Raw genomic sequence first — 19,526 nt, forward strand, 5'->3', positions numbered from 1 at the left:
CGTCGAGCTCCCTTTCTCCTGGGCCATGTCCGGGTAGGCCTTGGAACTTCTGGAATCCTCCAAAAGCGTAACTCGACGGAATCTTCACCCTTGAGGGGCGTAGAAACTCCGAAACGGATCCCTGTTAATCGGATGTAGAAACGGTGGAGCTTGAGGCTCTATTTAACCGAAAAAATGAGAAAATCTCCTGAAAAAAGCGCGAAAACGCAGCAAATGCTCAAGAGCTACGGCACGAGGACTCCCAACACTTGAACGTGCAGTAAAAATCTGAGGATGGCTGCCAGGGGCGGGGCTTAGGGAGAGGGCAGTCATTGGCTGGGGGCCGTATGACCCAGAGACCAGTGATTGGTTACTACTGAGAAAGACAGATCAGAAACAAAACTGATACTGATTTTTTCTATATCGAGGATTCCCGGCCTGACGACAGGGAATATTCATGAGCATGTGAATCCATGCTAGACCCCATGCTGGAGAAGTATGTAAACACTGGAAGAGCGTCCCTGGAACAGCCAATCATGGAGGAAGCTGAGCATGCTCAGAAGAGCTTAACCGCACCACAGACACTAAAGAAGTGTGACAAGAGAACGGCAGGTTCAGCGGTAGGGACCACAAAGCGCTCCAGGAGGGTGCAGCAAGGCACAACTAACGGCCAGCCAGAGAAGCCCCGAGAAGCTACGGGAATGAGGGAGAAGACACTCAGAAAGGCCAAAGTAGAACCCAGTTTAAAAGTCATGTAAATGACTCTGCACCACCGAGCTATGAAAACGAAGGGGAAGAGTTGCGGAAGGCAGATGCAGAGCCCAGCTGAAAAGTTGCATAAGCAATTCCGTTGGACGGGAGGGCCGATTCGACTCAGCACTTCTCTAGAGGAGCACTACTCGAGGCAGTCCGGTACACAGTGGCTCAACTGGAGTGGGAGGCAGGCTAAGGAGACAGTATGAGGAAAAAGAACAGAGTGTGTAGAAAAAGCAAGCATACACCAGAGGAGGGGAGTCAGAAAGGGTAAAGCCCTAGAGTACAGAGAGCGTGTGAACACCCCAGAGTGGGCAGTGGAATAAGACGAGCCCCTGAGTGGGGAAAGACAGAGCCCCAGAGTGAAGAGGAAAAATGACAAAGAATCCCAGAGCGGGAAGAGATGGAGAGAGACCTGGGCTGGAACACCTAGATAGCCTTCCAGCATATGTGAGACAGGCATGGTATCAAGAGAGACACATATTCAAAAGTAACAGTTTGAAAACCTTCCTTATCAAACATTTTGCTGGTTGGTGTAATGCCTACCAGGCCCTAACTCTAAGGGGACTGCTCCCTCAACTGATGCTTCTAAGGGCTGTCGATGACCGCAAGTCCAAAAGCAAAGTGCGTCTGTGTCCAAACCTATGCTTGCCCTCACTCTTAAAACAAATGTGATAGGGGGCTTTTTTGAAGGAAAAATTGAGGTACAATTGAAATGTAAACCACAGCTGGTTTCAGGTAGTCTTACCAATAGGTGTAGTTCTGCCAGTTCAAAATATTTAAACTCAAAAGGGTTGCCCTTGGAACCTTCAACGTAGGGCTCTTGCTGTCAATAGAGTTCACAAAGTTTCTGGGTCTCCTAGGGTTCCCTTCCCCAAGCTTCGATCCTTCCAGTTCCAAACAAAAAGACACAGTTTCTGTTAGGCCCCTCAGAGTTCAACAAGGTCTTCAGTGGGCCTCTTAGGGTTCCCTTTCCCAAGCCTAGGCCCCTTTATACGAAGTCCAACAAACTAACCTAAAAGTTCCTCTTGTCAGGATGTACTTTTCAATGTACAGTTCTTTCATGGGGTAGTATCAGACTTTTGAGAAAGCTGGTCTCTTTGCTCCTCCCATGCCCAACCACTCTGATCTCTCAACTCCTCTCCTTTTCTGTGCTCGTCTTCCCCTTAGCTCCTCCTTAAAGGTGCCTCTTACACCCCTTTTTAGCTCATCTGTATTTCTTTTACACTCTTCATGTTTTATTGTGCACACTTGCACCTTCTTCTTGCTTTGCTTTCCTCTGGTTGCGCCTCTTGCACACTTCTCACTTTGTTGTGCACACTTGCATCTTTCCCTTTTTGCTTTTGGGTTGCATGCACCCCTTTCTTTGCTTTTGGGTCGTTTGCACCATTTCCTTGCTTTCTGGTAGATTGCACCCTTTCCTTGCTTTCAGGGTCGCTTGCACCCTTTCCTTTACCTTCTATTCTTTAACGTTCCCTTTCCTCTTATCTCTCTTTACTTCTGTGCCGCTAGCGCATCTTTCGTTATGCTTTCTCTCTTGCTTTCTTTACCTTTGTGCTGCTTATAAATCTTGCCTGTTTCCACTCCCGCTCCAGCCATCTGCAAGCTCCTGCTTCTCGCTTCAATTTCACGAAACTCACCGGGAAGCGCAGGGCCGACGAGCGGTCTCCAGGGGATAAACTGGGTCCAGGTCAGGGTTTCACCCCCTACCCCTCACACGCCCTTGGGACCAGCACACGTCCCAAGGGAATGAGCATCTCTCTGGACTCGGCCAGCAGGTTGCAGTCTGCCTTACTGTGGCTCTCTGGAGAGACAGCTCGCTAACCACGCTGCTGCCGCTCAAACGCACCGGGCCAGCGTCTCTACACGCAGCGCGCCTCCGGACTCTCCAGGCTTCTCCTACTGCAGCTCCCTGCTCCTTGGCTCTCCTGGTCCCGTCAGCAACCCCAGCTTGCTCAATGCTTCTGGCAGAGCTACCCCTTTTGTACTGCATGTAAGAGTCAATTGGAGTCAGGTGTGCACAGTTGTGGAAAAGTGCCTGACCTTGCCTGACTATTAGTGGGACAATTCAAAGGTGTTACATGGTAGGCCTCGCTTTGTTTTCCTATATTGTTTCTATGGGTAATCCTCATTACTCCGGACCGCCTCGTCTTCGTCCCAGTACTTATTGGAAATGGGGTGGGAGAAATGGGGTGTGATTGGAAATACCCCATGAAGGTTGAGGGAGAGTGGGTTGGTCTATAATTGGAAAAGGGAGAATACCATGTCTCACCGTTGGGTATTATCCTCACAATCCCTCGTGACCCTACACTCAGGTGATCCTCCCTCGCTTGTCTACCCCCAGGGTCGAGATCCAAAAGCGATGGCCCTTCCCTGGCCACCTGAATGGAAGATCCCGGGGGAGTAGGTGGCAGAAAACTGTCAGGTTTCTCACACATACCAAGAATGCTCTTTTTTGAACTAGAACTATGGGCAAAGGCCTTTTTGTTATAGAATAGGGATTGTGCTTGTAGATTTAGGGAAAGATTATTTGGAGTTGACAAAAATAAAACCCTTGAAACAATGTCTGGTCTTCCGAGTCCTGATTCTGACCTACCACATCATCTGTACATTCTTATAGTGGTCTTACTTTTTAGGTCTGATTTCTAAACTATTTGCACCTTCATCAGAGCGTGGCCAACAGCTTGAGTAATTTGTGATGTTGTTACTTTCACTATTTATAAATCTTCAGCTATTCAACATTTTTATTAAAACTTCTTATGGGTTTTATACTCGTCCCGAGTTACATCAATATTAGCAAAGCTCACTCCCGCACTGAAGAGGTTTTAAATACTTGAATTTGTTTTCTAGAGCCCCTACCACCTTCGCATGTTTTCACATAAAAACGTTATTTACGATTTTTACATCAAATCGATATTCATCCAAAGCATTACGTGATTAAATTTCAGATCCACTGAGAAAGCCAACATAGACTTTAATCTAAAGCAACTTGTAGCACTAGGCAACATCTTTCAAAGACATAATGGCCCTTATTCACAGAGCGTTTTCCAATGGGGTTTTGCCATTATGATACACTTCTGTGAATTAGGCCCATTGACTCAAACATTGATTCTGCGGATAATGTGGTTCATTAAATAATAAATTAATATGCAACAAAAGAAGTAGGTCTAAAAGGTAAGAATAGCGTCCACCATTCGGAATGCACATCTTGCTTTTAGAAATTACTTTTAAAAGATAACATAGAAGTTTTAAAAGAGTTAGACCGTAAACCGGAAAAAAAATGGGCTCGTTGTCTAAGAGAAATCTGCACTTACTTTGGTTCATAACGTATGCCTTTAGGACTGTGTAGCACTTCAAGTCCTGCACGCAACCTTTCAATCCCATTCCTGAAACAGAGAATAATACTTAAAAGATTAAGATTGAAATTACATCAAAATACAAGGAAAAGGGGCTTGCTCGTAGAGGACTGTTTAGTTAGGCCACAGAGCTCCCTGCCCCTATTCATCTAGATAAATACCTATTTCTCTTTCACATTAGACTCTGATAAGGTCCTAGTAAGAGTAAGGAACTCATGGTGACAACAGTAAAGACAGACACAAGTGATCACAATTCAAGGGTGTTTATTAAACTGTAAATGCAGGGTGGAAAAACGCCTAATCTAAACCTAAATCTAAGATGGGAGCAAGCGTTGAGCATCAAATGAAAAATAAGACAGTTCTTGTGGCGTCTTTGTCAAAGTAAAAAGGCCTAGACAAAAAAAAAACTATTGCCAATTCCTTACAACTAATTACAGAAACAGTATGTGATAGGTGTTAGGCAGAATCATGTGCAGTTCCCTTAGGGAGCACTACACAAGATTAGGACTACAGGTGAGAGCAATAAATCCCCTTTGGTATCAGTCTGTACCACAAAGATTTAGTTAGTAGCTGTGGCTGAGCAGTCAGACCTATCTCAAGAGGGAGATTAGCAGTATTCAGGGTTTACACAATAGGTCCACTAGACTATGGAACAAGGAAACACTGACCAAAGCTTTGTATTTAAAAAGTATATATATATTTATTTTATACACTTCTAATAAAACACACGTACCACAGTCATCAAGTAAGTTAAATTAAGTCAAAGGAAAAATATACACACTGCCAAGTTGAATTGTAGACCAAGTGAACCAGAGTGAAGACTGAGCAAAACGGCACAGTGAAAACTACACACAAGGGATCCTCTAACAATTCCTCACAAGGGAGGGAAAACACAAGTTATCTAGAAATAGTTTCTCATACACCCTAGCAACACTTCCCATCAGTTTGTGAACCAGTTCAGCAAGACAGTGCATCAGTATAGGCAATAATTAAAATGAAAACTAAGCAAAATGGCATTTTACAATGTTTAAGAATGGGAAAAGGGTAGTTAAAAGAAATAGATGCACCCACACAGTTCTCAGTGAGAATCAATCTAAAGAAAGCAGATCTAACAGATGTGACCAGAGTCAGTAGGCCTGTGCCAGAGTCAGTGGTACAGGGGAAGGCCCCGGGAGCAAACATTTTTTTGTAGCTGCAGTCAGATCTTTGGTTAACGAATTTGAAAAGGCGGTTGCAGAAGTTGAAAAGACAATGTTTAGAGAGAGGGGCGGCCATCCCAACAGGTAGGTAAAGGATTTAAAACACCTTTAGTGCTACCACGAAGAAAGAGCGGCCTGGCGGAACAATGTACCTTAAAATGAAGAAGTGGCTCCTGCGGTGGCGGTTGTTCCTGGTAGTTCCTGCAGCTCGGGTGATCCAGCAGAGGAAGAGATGTTCTCGTCGTGGAGGAAGGTTCGAGTTACTGCACTACCCAGGGATGAAACCAGCTGCGGTGCTGCCCGACGAATAAAAGGTAAGCTCCTTTAAATCGCGGACCGGGTGGACTGGTGCCTGGCTATCCGGCCTCCGAGTACAGGGTACAGGAGATTCGACCAAGGCAGGTCCGGGAATGCGATTGGCAAACTGGTTGGCCCCACCAGCTCAAGGGAAGAAGGCTCTTGCAGGTGAAGATCTTCTCTCGTCGTGTAGAGAAAAGTGGTGAGACGCTGCAGCAGGGCTTCACCGGTGGTTCAGTCGTTGCAGATGTCTTTGGCTTCTCTCCTCTTCGGCTTCTTAGTTCCAGTGGCGATGTCTTGCTCTTCCAGTCTTCAGGACCCTGCTTTTATGCAAAAAGATCTCCATTCATACAGCCTAGCTGTCACTCACACAGTGGAGTGGTCATCTTGGCCGGAGACCCTCGAGCCTATCAGGATAGAGTGCGACATGGGTTGCAGAGGCAACCCTGTCCAGGGGTCCTACTTCCCCTCCCACACAATGGACCCACCCCAGACCCAGTGGTGCCGAAAGGAGGGCTTCTCGGCAGAAGCCCGCCAAAAGGACGAACAAAGGATCCCCGACCTGGGTTATGAGTTTAGAGAAAGACACGAGAAAGAAGTTATATTAAAGTTCTGGCAAATAAAACCTACCGGAGCAAAGTTAATATTAAAATGCACCAGCGGTATGTTAGAGGCTGTCAGAAAAAGAGGTTGCCTCGAACAATGGGAAAATCCCATATCGAATTATTTGCAGTCGAATATTTATGGTAGTAACCACTGCCACCAGCCAGAAACTTTATTAACCCCTTCCAGTACCTCCATAGTAAGATGGGTTGTACTGGTTTAATTCACAGGATTTGACTGGTAAAGACAATGGGGACTTTACATGCCCTGGGAGACAGTATTCAGTCCCAGGGTATGGAGTCTATGTTTGGGGGTCGCTACGACACCCCTGTGTCACTGCACCGAGGGTGCTGTGTAACACATGTGAATAAAGATGGTTCCTATGGGGTTGAGAAAGATCCCATAGGCATTAAACACAAAAATAGCATTGAACACACATAGCAAAAATGCCTAAGAGGGGAAAAAGAGCCTCAGTCTTAGCAGGTAAAAAGAAACAAACCATTCAAATCCAGAAAAGCTGCTGGGGGACTCTATAGGTAAGGGAAATTAGCCATAGAATGAGAATTCTCCCTAACAATAGGGTGTTCAAATAAAGAAAAAGTGTCCATAAATAGGAAGTCAGGATGCGATTCCCCACGTTTGTAGCACCGGACAAGGTGGGACTTTGGAGCACAGCACAGCTCGAGCCTTTCCAGCACAAGCCAACAGTTCCTTAGCAGCTATAAGGTTCTTCGTTGGTTCAAATAAAAGTCTCTTCCTTTCGAGGCATGATGCTCTCAACAAACAAACACAAAGTTCTGGTTCTATGAACACATTGGGTGATGGCTTCACCCCTGGGTCTCCCTCTTCTGGGCGCAGACCACTCGCAAGTCGTGTTCAACAATAACAAAACAGTTCCTTTCTCAATGAACTTTGGGTGGGGACTTTCCATCCCTGGATCTCCCTCGGCCGGACCCCGCCCCCAAATGACAAGGGGGGACAGTTCACCTACCCTTGTCTTGCAATGCTTCTCGCTTTCACAAATCTTAAACAATTCTTTGGGCTTTGCCCGTGGTTGTGAACGTCCCTCTACCAGGACGCTCTCGCCAAATTTACGGGAACACAGTTAATGTGCTAATTTTAACCATGTGGGATTCACTTCCCTTTACTTTCACAATCATCTGTAGGTCAAAGACTCAACGGTGCAGATGATTTTACAAAACCCCTGTTTAACCACTTTGACCTTTCTTCGCCTCTTCCCACCATTGGGTAGTCACCCAGAGATTCTTGAGTGAGCACCAATGTGGTGCTGGACTTCTCTAGTTCTGGTTTTCCCCCTTCAAAATATTAACAGTTCGTTGCTTGTTCAAAGTTCAAATATCCACTTGCTACTTTTCGTTCAACACAGTTCTGGTTCTTATCAATTTACTCCCTCGATTCATCGGCTGTGATGAACAGCTTGGATTTCTTTCTCCTTGGAGTCAAGGTTGGTACCACCGAGACAAGCGTCTCTCCCCGGCTTGGCAATCAGCAGCGGAGGGTCTTGTGTACCGTAGACATCTTCTGCAACACACGTTGGCTATTGTTCGGAGACTTATCATTCGCTCTGTGAAGGTTTCACAGGCCTTGGTTGGAAAGGACAAGGTTGACACTCCCCTTGTCACCCTCTCGGCCTGCACTGTCTTTCTCCTTCTCTTGAACTGCCGTGCTGAGTTAGCTCTTATGTCGTGCCATCTGCCTTGCTCGTACTGTGCTGTGGTGCGCCACCTTTTATCCCTGTGGCGAAGGGAAAGGGCTGTCAGGTGTGTGTAATTCTGGTCAATTTCCTGACGGTGCCTGACTCTGGTATTGGGACAAGTCATGTAAACGGCTCTGGTGTTAGTTTGTTGTCTGTCGTGTGGTGGGAAAGTGTTTGTGAGAAAAAAGGAGGCGGGGGCAGCGTTTTGGAATGTCCTACGTGGTAGGAAGGTGTTGAAAGAAGGGGGATAATGCATCTCGCCCGTCGGTGTGCCACTCCCACTCCACAAGGGCCACCCATCCAGGTGATCGTCCCTCACTGGTTCACCCCCAGGCCCCAGGAACTGGATCCAATAGCGATGGCCATGTCCTGCCCACCTGGATGACAGATCCTCTGGGACTAGCTAGGGAGACACCTTCAGGTTTCTCACATAAATTAGTAAACAAAGATAACTAAATCAAATGCCATTTGACCTCATAGAAGACCTACTACTTTGCCACACTATGCCCAAAGATCAACTTTCAACACTCTCACACATTCAACTACCCCTGTTGCATGAAACCCCATGGGATATTAAACAAGTGAAACCATAATCCAAATACTTTGTCATTTGACCTCAAAACCTGGACTGCATTTTTGACATGCATGTTTGGATGAAAGTTAGTGCAAGATTCCTTTATGGACCCAAGTCACCATATTGTGATCATAGGGATTGCCTTACTGGGTATGTCTGCAATTACTCCCACCAGCTACACTGTGCCTTTTAGAATGCCTGCGAAATAACTGTAGACGGAAAGGGAGAAAGAAGCATTCTCAAAAGACAGAGCATTACAGTTTGTACATTTGGTTGTACCTGGCTATACTCATAATTATAGCATATTTACAATGCTATATCATTTCCTATTCACTTGTTGCCGAGTCCCTAAAACAAAGAAAGGTTTGAGAAAAAAAGTCACACCACGACATATTCATAGTTTAATATATCTTCAATGTAGATATAATGCCTCCTAAAAGTAATAGGGCATGTGCAAGCAAGTGCTCTTACCATGCAATCATAATTCCATTGTCCGTGCAGAGTCTGGGTGGAGGGCACCGCAGAGCAAGGCCTGTTGCATTTGTTACATTTTTCAAGCATCTTCGGATATACTGATTACTTGCAACTCCTCCCGATACAACCTTTGAAAGAAACACAAATTGCAGAGACATAAAAAGATTATTTCCCACGCTTATCAGAGGTCTTACGAAAAAAACTGGCACGTGAGGAGCAGTGTTTTGTTTTAGTTTTCCGTCCATACTTCTTAGATGTACAAAATGTAATAGAAATCTGCTCCATGTGTGCAATGCTTCTCCTCCAGAGTCAAAATGTGTTCACTTTGCCTTCTGCCCAGTATCTTAGACAATATAAGCTCTTCAAAATAAAGCCCTGGGGTGTGCAGGAGATCATCCTTGCATTCGGCACTATTAGCGCCTGATCACGAGTAGCAGTATAGTGCTAAGTTCCCACTGGGTCCATTAGACCCAATGGGGTTGAGGGGCACTATTACCGCTGGCGGTAATAGCACCAAAAATAGGCACCAAGGGGATATTTTTACCTCCAGCAAATATCTGGAGGTAAAACACCCACTTACCGCCCGACAAGATGCACGCAGCAGGGAAGTGGCAAAACCACTTTCTGAGAGAAAAAAACCCAGACAAACATATGTTTCTAGATCCCACTACAAAGAACAAACATACAATGACCAGGTTGCAAAGGGTCCAGCAGCACCAATGAAAGCAGGGAGCACATGAGAGACATGAACCCCTGAAACAGTTCTTACTCCTGCACCAGCAGCCTTCTACACTGCCATGTGATAAGAAGAAAAACGAAACACCAAGCAGACAGACAGCCTGGGCCTGACTTAATGGTTAAATGAGAAAGGGATTTGTTTTTTGCTAAATGAAACTGTCAGAACGTCTACTGTTTCCAAACCGTTATGTGCTGCCTACCTCCGGGAGGTGTAATGGACTTTTAGAGTCTTTTTTTAGAGACTTTTAAACCGCAACACCTGGTCGGACACCAACAACTACTTTGACGGACCTACACACCCTGCAGTGCTGTGATGATTGCAATGCATAACAGTTTACAGTAAAATTAAGGACAACACCTACATCATTACTGACACATGTTTAACTAAATGTTAAAAGAGACGTAAAGGTGTTTTTGTAAAACTGGTGCATTGGTATTGTAATAAAAATTAAAGTCCAGTATGAAGGAAAGCACTTATCAACTGAGATTAGCACTCTAAAAGGGGTTGGGGACCTTTTTCATATATGCAAAATTAAAAGCTTAATAAAACTAATCCATAAATCCCAGGGCTCAGGTAAGTACAATTAGTGCACAAATAGGCCCCAAAAGCATGCTTTGTTATAAATGTGTGAGCATTTTGTTTGTGGCAAAGGCCACTGCAGACGGTTCATTAGCACAGAGCATGTGATCCCTGGCCAAATGTACAAAGAAGCACACAGGTTATTCTTTCAAGGGCAACTGATTAGAGCGCACAGGGTCTGCCAGTGGAAGAGGAATATATGGCCAATTTAGAATTCAAAATCATTTATGGAATCTGATTTTCTAGTGAGGCCGGGAAGTCCCACAGCAGTTTCAAATCACCTGCAGACCATTTTCCCACGGAAAAGGGTTACAATGTTCCAAACATGCAACAATCGTTTAAAAGTATGTCCGTGGGTCAAGGCTCTGATCATAGTGTGATGGGTAACAGTTCTCATGTCAGATAGGAAGAGGCAACCAGGGCAGAGTAATAAAGTTCCGCTGGGCGTCTCAAATGTTTAAATCATATCATTTTGTGTTGATGGGAATTGGGGGTTGAATGTGACATCACAGAATTGTAGGTTCATGGTCCCAATGATCCAGCCTAGTGTACACTGTTCATTAGGTGCCCAAAGTGCAAGAACCAATAATTTTTGTGTGGGGAGATTTTTTCTATGTTGCACGATCATAAATGCTAATTCTTTTCCCGTTTATTAAAGATGCAACTTTGAGGGCGGTTCTTGGACAGTGCCTTTTGATGCAGTTCTGTTTGAATTGCTGTCCCAGCTGCATCTGGAGCCCTGAATATAATTGTGTTACTTCTTGCACCGGCGTACACTCCTTTTGTAATATTTCAGAATTCCAGCCATGCTCCCGGAGGAGTGAGGGGCAGCATCCATTGGCCAGTATAAAGCGCTCAAGAGTGGCCCGTGGACACCACTTCGCAAAGGTTCGCCTGGTCCGGCTCTGCCTTTACTCCGACTGAAAGTGCATGCCTTTAAAGGGAGACTTTTAGAAGATTATCTTCTTCACACTCAAAGGATACGCGAGTGTGTATCCACAGTGTATAGGAAGCACCCTCGTTAGTGATGAAGAGGGTGATTGACCGTTCTAGTCGTAGATATTAGGTCTGCCGTTCCGATAGGGAGCAAGTAGATGGTGGCACATCGGCATTACAGCAGAGGGTTGCGTAGTAAGTGGCGGACCTTGTTAGACAATAGTTGCGTGTAGAGCAGGCAATTGGTATAGTTGCATCATTTATTTTTCCTTGGGGAAGAGTTTATTGGGGTATATGCGTGCACGTGTTTGTTAGTAGCAGCCATTTGTTTTTCAGTGTTGTGAAATGTGATCGTAGTGTTCATTTTATGTGGCTGTGGCGGAAGAGCCAGAGCCAAATTAACGTGTACATAGTGCAAAGCCACATAGCGCGAGTTGCTGATACTGTTGAGCAATAATAAAGGACTTTATTGTTAAGATGGTGGGCCTGTGGAGAAGGCCACTGTGTGTAAGTGTTCAGTGAGCCTGTGGAGAAGGCCACTGTGTGTAAGTGTTCAGTGTGAGGCATGAAAGGGCCTGTGGAGAAGGCCGAAGTAGACGAGAGTACAGCGATCAAGCTAAGTGGTAAGTTTAAACACTGAGTGAGTGGGGTTGTTTGAAAAAGGGGTGAAAGTTTGTTTTTTGATTTTGTGAAGGGAAGGAAGAAGGTAGGAAAGAAGACTATTCTAATAAGAAAAATGCAAGCAAGAGGCAATAACATCCTGATGGATGGATGCCCAGTTTAATCGTATGTGTAGGAAATTGTCCCAAAACCGCAATAAAATATCAAAGTATCATTATAAGTGGGTGCACAACACTGTGGGCAAGTGTTATAAAGAGTGGCCCATGAGAGGGAACATTTGATAAAGATATTACAGAAAGTATGTACTTCACGGCTGCAGATAAAGGAGCTAAACTTAAAAAGAGACTGGACACTCTGGGGCTTTGGAAATTGTACGAGGAGAAAGGGAAAGAAACTGAGCAGGGGAAAGAGGAGGAGGAGCAGCGAAGTGTGCCACTGCCCTATGCAATATTACAATATACACATCATTAAAACCTGCTGCAGGGTATACAAATCCTAAATGAGAGTGTCAAGACAAGGAAGGAACACACAAAAAGCAAGACAGGGGCAGCACAATTGTGTCATCCGCAAGGACAAAAAAGGTAAGAGGAAATATTTGAATGACATAAAAAAAGAGTGCACAGCAACAATTTGACAGCGTTTTCCGGGAGGCAGAAAAAGCTATGGAAAAGGAAATAGAGGAGAAAGGAAAGGAACACGAGACGGGAACAAATGAACAGGAGTGGAAAGCAGGACGCATCAAATTTAAGATGGACAAGTGGGGACGGGACGTGGACCATAATGAAACTGACACAGCAGACAAGGGCAAACCATATCAGACTGGGAAGACAGTGCTGACAGCGATCAAGGGGCGGGGGAGGACAAAAAAGACACGCACCCCTTGACAGATAAGGGACGGGAAAGGAGAAGAGATGAAAGAAAAGCAGAGGAAAGTAAAGAATCATTAGGTGACTGGGGAAACAGGCTACGCAGCAGGAAAACCAGAATAGTGGTAGCAAAAAGACCACAATGCAGTAATAAACGTAGGGCGCGCACACAAATGCCACTTTTACAGAAAGCAAAGGGCGAGGTTCATTACATACCGTGGCAGACAATGGACAGGTATAATCTAGTTTACCTTTGTTGATGGCAGGGGCGAGCAAGTGGATTTAAGTTTTTGAGAAAGACAGCGGGTATCCCATTGGACATAGGAGATATAAAATGTTTATTGGGAGTATTAGTCAGGGAGAGAAGTGATCAAATATGGCTGCAGGCCAGATACTCCAGAGTAAAATTAAGCTCTAATATACATGATGGAGCGCCCTTCAACAATTATCGAGCACATGCTTGGACGGCTCTGAGGGAGCTCTATCCAGAGATGACAGACATGGGATCTATACCCGCTTGCAAAATGAAGCCCAACGAGGACCCCACGGAAGACATACGATCCATACAGGAAATATGAGTTCGGAGATGAGTTCAGTCTCCTGCAGAACTCTCTGGGTTTGAACCCCTGTGAGGAGCTGCTGCGACGGACCCTGTTGCTTTAAGGCTGAGAACCTGTCTACAAAAGCTGCGTGTCAGCGCGGAGCGGAGTTCGGAGACGAGTTCAGTCTCCTGCAGTCCGCTGCACGTCCGCCTGCACGCCAACACATCCCTGATAGTGGGCTGAGTAGCAGTCATAATACAATACAAAATGGTGACTGCAACACCGAAGGAGGGACCGCAGACTCGGCAAAAATCACTGCTACATCGAAGGAAGCCACCGCAGAGGCTAAACAAGGAGGTAAGCCTGGTGGACTTGTCTGTACCGAATGATTCAACTGGGTCAATTATAAATGCGGACAAACTGGAAGCCAGTCGACCGTTGAAAGGCATAGTGCCTTCCTTAGCCTATCTGTCCAAGACTGCAATGGGTTTCCCGCAGCCGGAGACTGCTCACATGGGAAATGAAAGTAATGAAGGCATAATACTTCCTCAATGTGTGCATTCAGAAAAACTTGAAAGCCGTTCAGTTGAACCGGAAAACGCCTTCTCGCCTTCGCTCTACATTGACGCTTATGAAACCCCTCAAATCTCTCCCTTTGAACTAACTGACCTCGATTTGTTGGGTATTAACATTCCAAATGTTCTATCCCAGACTAAAGTTTCATTGCCTCCCCCCCTGGCAGATCTTAGAAGATCTGGAGTGCAGTTCGCACCTTTTTCTCCAATGCTTCCAACTTGCCACAAAAAACACACCAATGACTTCAATACCGTTCAGTATTATGAAGGCAGCTGGTTTTAATCCAGTTAACGAAATAAAATCGGGGGGGGGGAGGGGGTGCGAGTCTTGATTCTATGCCGACTGAAATGCCGAATGAAATGTCATCTGAAATTGCCACAGCGGCGGAGAAAGACCTTAGTCAAAGGGTCTTCCTTGAAGCCGTGGGCACAAATAAAGCACATGTCCTGCAGATGCAAAAATCACAGGACTCTTCCAGAGGTAAGAAACCTATCGAAGTCCCATCGACTGAACTCTCAGGACGTGAAGCAAGGTTGGCTGCAAGGTTAAAAGCCGACTTTTTAGCAACTTACGAGCGTTTAAATGATAGCTTTCAACAAAATCAAACGGCACATCCATCTAGAAAAGAAACAGCAGACAACAAACTAGTAGGGAATTCATCTTGGAACACATCATTCAGGTATGAGGGGTCAATGTCAGTTGTGGACAACTCTATACATCAAAAATCGGACGCAAACTTGGAATCGGTAGGCTCAAAGGATGTAGAGGCCAGAGCTGTCATGAGTAACTCCAAGTTGGCTGGTCGGATAAAGGAAAAGAGTGCCGCCCTTGGAGAGAATCAAGATGTTTCCAAACAAGAAAGGTCTGAACCCCCCTCTAAAAGCTCGCTATCCACAGCGGCCGGAATACAAATTCACAATAATGTGTTGGCCGCAACATCAATTGCCTTATTACCATTTATGAAATTGTATGAATCCCTGCAAGATGCTGTGAGTGACCAAATGACGCTTTTGGCTTCTGTAAATGCCAAGATTTCAACGTTAGAAACTCTTTCGCAAGTAATTACGCACAGACTGGACTATGAAGCTGAAACATCCCTAAAATGGCAAAGCAGATTATGCGATCTTGCTCGTCAGGCAAATGGTGATAATGCGGGCCTAATTGATGCAGTAATTGAATGCACAAAATGGATGCGCCATAATAATTCAACGAAAAGCCGAACAGGAAGTGCGGGACCTGATGACCTGCCTAGACAACCATTATTGACTGAATCATCAAATGGTAAGCCTGGCTTGATCCCAAAACCGTGCCTCAAGCCCTCAGGATTGTCTAGCTGTAGTATGGTCCCTGCGTGTCCAGTCGATGGGCAAATGAATATTGGGAACAACGGCCTTGACAGGGGTTTGAAGTCAAATGAAGCAAGCAAAAAGCAAACGTCGCTTGTCCAGCTCAACCCCCTGTCCCAGCAAGAAACATCTGACAATACCAATAATGGCGTCGCGATTATAGCATCGGCGGAGCCGGAGCAAGCACAAGGGGAACGGCTGCCAGGGCTAGATGTGGAAAGAGATGTCCCAGGAAATTTATCTGAAATACTTTCATTTGGGATCTTTAACAAATCCACAACAGCAGAGAAAGTGAGCAAAAACCAACCCCTGGATAAAAAGAGAGGGGGAAAAAAAACTTAGACGCGTTCTACCCAGAGGCAAGTGGCCAAACGCGCGCGTAAAACGGGCAGTAAAAAATTCATACGGAATCTATCGACACCGCCACGCCTGTCTATGTTTCAACGTCAGGCGAAGCAACCAAAGGAGTCTGATAATTCTATAAAAGAAACTGAAACAACGAGAGTGCCTAAACGGTGCTTGAAAAGAACAAGAGACTGTTCAGGTTGTAATGACGACGAAACATCTGAGTCATCTATCGACTTATGTGAGTTCTCAACCTACTCAATTGACGACGATGAAGTAAAAGAAGTGGCTGTTCCTACGGTGGAAAAATTACCGGGTGACACGGGTAAGGCCAAAGAGACTCAGCCTAGACCGGGCCTTCGAAATGTCATTCCACCACAAGTAAGTGGGCTAGCAAGCAATAACAACAAAAAGGTGCCTCTGTCTTTGCCAACAAATACGGAAACAGAAGAGCAGAGCAGCAAATTGCCAGCTGTTCATGCCCAGCCAAATGATATGTGTGCCAAATTAAATCTGAAATTAACAAGAGCACAAATTGAAAAGCTTGGCAGAAATTCTAATTTGGAAAACACAGAGTCGAATGCTCCATCTGAGAGAGGTATCTGGAAAATACAAATCAAAAATGTCCTGCTAGAACAAAAAGAAGTAAATTTGAATCGTCGGAACATATTAAAACTTTTACAGTGCATCCCAACTCTCCGAGCTACCAAATCAGACGACATAGCGGTAGTTGAGTATATGTCTGAAGACCATCTGGACTGGGTCAACTTGCATCTTAATTCCAGCACGCTAAAGGAAGCCGTAAAGGATGCTGTTGCCTATTTTTTGTTCTTCGGCTTTGAAATTATATGTGCTGATGCTCAGGACGTAGAAAGTATTCCCTATCCTTCTATGGAACAAACAGAGAATGAAAAAAGAAGAAAAGAACTGTGGGATCACATGAGGATAAAGCGATCATCGTGCCAAAGACACGCAAAACAAATTGGCCAGTAGCTCAGCGTGGATGGATTGGATATCAACAATCAATTAATGTCATGGAACACACGAGGCTTTGCCCATCTTTTTGAAGGTAAATGGCAATTAGCGGACAAAATTTCAATTATATGTTTACAAGAAACATGGCTACGTGAATGCCCAGCGTGTGATGGATATACAGTCCTTCTCAACCCGGCAGGAAAGTACTTGTTTGGCCGTCCCTTCTCTGGTTTGATAACCATGATAAATAACAGTGAGGACTGGAAGATTCTGTCAACTAAGAATCCAAACATGTTCGCACAAGTCACGAAAATTCAAAACACCAGGTCCTTAAATTCCAGTGACCAGGTGACTCTGATAGTGAACATTTATTGGAATCCAGCAATGATATCACAATCAAGATTCATTGCTGAGGTTATGTCCGCAATTGACGAATGTTTACTCTCATACACCGATCCTGCAATTATAATATGTGGGGATTTCAACTATTCTTGGGTAAATAAACCCCTGACAAAAAGCATAACAACTGCATCGAGGAGCAACGAGCATTTGCAGGATCGGGGTGAAAGATGGGCAAAGGAACTTGCCCTTAGAGACTGCTCTATGCTGAATGGCTGCACTCATGGTGACATCCCCCCAGGTTTTACCTGGAAGCGAGGAGATTCCATGAAGACGCTCGATTATATATGGGTGTCTAGGAACTTTTTGGAACAAATAATCACTTTCAAAGTCACCGAGACAGAAAAAAGCGACCATGACGCACTAATGCTGAAATGGCTGAAAGTTCAAAAAACAACCTCGATAAAATACCCAGAGAGGATTACTATAAACAATGGAGCCAATAGGCTACGTCTGAATGTACCCAAGCTGGTCAAGATAAAATCCCGTTTTGCTAACGCGATCGACACCACGGCAAGGATAAATTATACATTGTTATTACATCAATACAAAACGAGGTCCAATATACGAAAAGGGCATGATGTCGAAGCAAAACATACTTTTAACCCAATAATAAGACGAGAGAAGCAAAATCTTCGGAACGACATCAGGCTCTTAAGAAAGGATCCTAGTTCCTGCAACAACATATTAATTCAAAAAAGAAAACAGCGTTACCGAAACTGGATGAAATCTTTCAATTTGAGTCGAGTTCAAGCCCAAGCCGAACAGATGTTGAAACTAATCCTGCAAAAAGATAGTAGACATATTTGGGAGATAATTAATACCGGTGGGATTAAACATACTTTTGCAATGTCAAATGGAGTAAGTGGAGCAAGCTGGGTGGTGCATTTTACTACCATATTTGACGATTGCAACTGCATTAAGGTCCCCCAACTAGTTCTCCCTGATGAAAGATGGAATGTGGCGGACTCAGAGGAAGATATTAAACGGGCAATTCAGAAGCTAAACTCTTCCAGAGCAGTCGTCCCTGATGGTATTTCAAATATGATGCTAAAAAACCACAGCTCTGTAAGGGCAAATTTGATGAGTATCCTATTCGAGAGAATTGCGCTAGAAACAGTACTGCCTGATTCTTGGTCCAAGGCGGTGGTTGTTCCGATATTCAAAAAGGGTAATCGGGACGATCCAAACAACTATCGCCCGATCGCCCTTCTGGATACAATCGGAAAAGTATTTGGGTCCTTTCTCCAGAAACATCTTGCTCACTGGGCTGAAGAAGTCGCAGCTGTTGACCGACGTCAAACCGGATTTACAAAGGGTGTGGGGGTTCAGCTTAACTTGGTCCTTTTGAACTGCCTAAAACTAGACTCACTGAGGCGTAAGAGAAAACTGTACATCGCCTTCATAGATCTGAGTGAGGCTTTCGACAGTATCAATCGCAACCTGCTGTGGAAGAAACTGCGTGCTTGGAATTGTCCAAGTGAGTTGCTGGCACCATTGATTGCGCTACATTCCAACACATCCATTAGAGTTCGGCTAAACGAGCAAGGCGACTTATCTGATGAGATATCTACAAAACGAGGAGTCAAACAGGGTTGCCCTTTAGCAGCCCAGTTATTCAAGCTCTTCATCTCTGATCTACCTCTAACATTAAGTGAAGTAAGAGTCTTTCCTCCGTCGGTGAATGGTCATGAATTAAGTTGGGCTGTTTACGCCGACGATATTGTGATTATGGACTCTACTCCCATTTGGACTGCAGCGCCTGCTAAATGTATTCCAGCAATATTGCATGCAAAATGACCTACGAATTAATATCAAAAAGTCAAAAATCATTGAGGTTGGTCAGAGTAAATCAAAGAAGTCAGGTAACTTTGAATGGAAGATAAACGATGAACTTCTCGCGACAACTGACAGTATAAGATACTTAGGTGTTTTGTTTAACACCTCAATTCGAGAATGGGAGTGGTCTCAAGACTTGGTGGCCCGGATGAAAATGTTTGCATTGCAAGGGGCAAAATTGCATGCAGCTTACGGAAAATTCACTCTAAAGCCGGTCTTATCATTCTATCTTCAAAAGGTAGTTCCCGCAATAACTTTTGGGAGTGAAACATGTTGGAATCTTCCAGAAGACTTGTGGGGCAAGCTCGAAGGTAGATTTTGGCGTAAAGTGTTGAGATTACCAAATAGCTCATCAATTGTGGCAATACGATATGAGCTATGTATTGAGGCCCTATATGGAACTGTTCTGTGGAAATCAATCTCCATGTTTAGGGAAATGCGGATGGAGACGGTAGTAAAACCATACGAAATCCTACACTCTGTTTCTGAACATTCATCTGCCTTTTTATTAAAGGAGTGGGAGAAAAAACTACTTCTTGTACTAGAAGATGCTGGAGTTTCCGTAGAGACTGTAATATTCCGCCCCCAAATTGCGAAGAAAAAAATTTGTCACCATAATTGGCTAAGAAATGAAGAACCCCGAAACAAACTGACAACTTCTCTGGACCTTGGAAGTGCGCTGAATAAACTTGATGCAATTCCAAAATACTTGGAGAAATTTCCATCACAATACCATCGTAATATGTTCTTGCGGCTGAGACTTAAACTATATAAAACTAGGGAGATACAGCTTTTGAGGTATGATCCGCTG

At 44.6% G+C, this 19,526-nt stretch overlaps 1 protein-coding gene across 5 annotated transcripts in view; it reads right to left on the reverse strand.

Moving 5' to 3' along the window:
• The window catches only part of OSGEPL1 (O-sialoglycoprotein endopeptidase like 1), a 440,031-nt gene that overhangs the window by 77,389 nt on the left and 343,116 nt on the right, over positions 1-19,526 (reverse strand). For all 5 annotated transcript variants that reach the window (XM_069615644.1, XM_069615643.1, XM_069615645.1 and 2 more), the window contains 2 exons: positions 8,950-9,080; positions 4,047-4,118 (listed from right to left, as the gene is read on the reverse strand). In XM_069615644.1, coding sequence (XP_069471745.1) covers positions 4,047-4,118; positions 8,950-9,080 — 203 coding nt within the window. The remainder of the gene's footprint in view (positions 1-4,046; positions 4,119-8,949; positions 9,081-19,526) is intronic.

The sequence above is a fragment of the Ambystoma mexicanum genome, chromosome 9 (genome assembly GCF_040938575.1).
Source record: "Ambystoma mexicanum isolate Mex_15411 chromosome 9, UKY_AmexF1_1, whole genome shotgun sequence".
NCBI classification, from domain to species: domain Eukaryota; kingdom Metazoa; phylum Chordata; class Amphibia; order Caudata; family Ambystomatidae; genus Ambystoma; species Ambystoma mexicanum.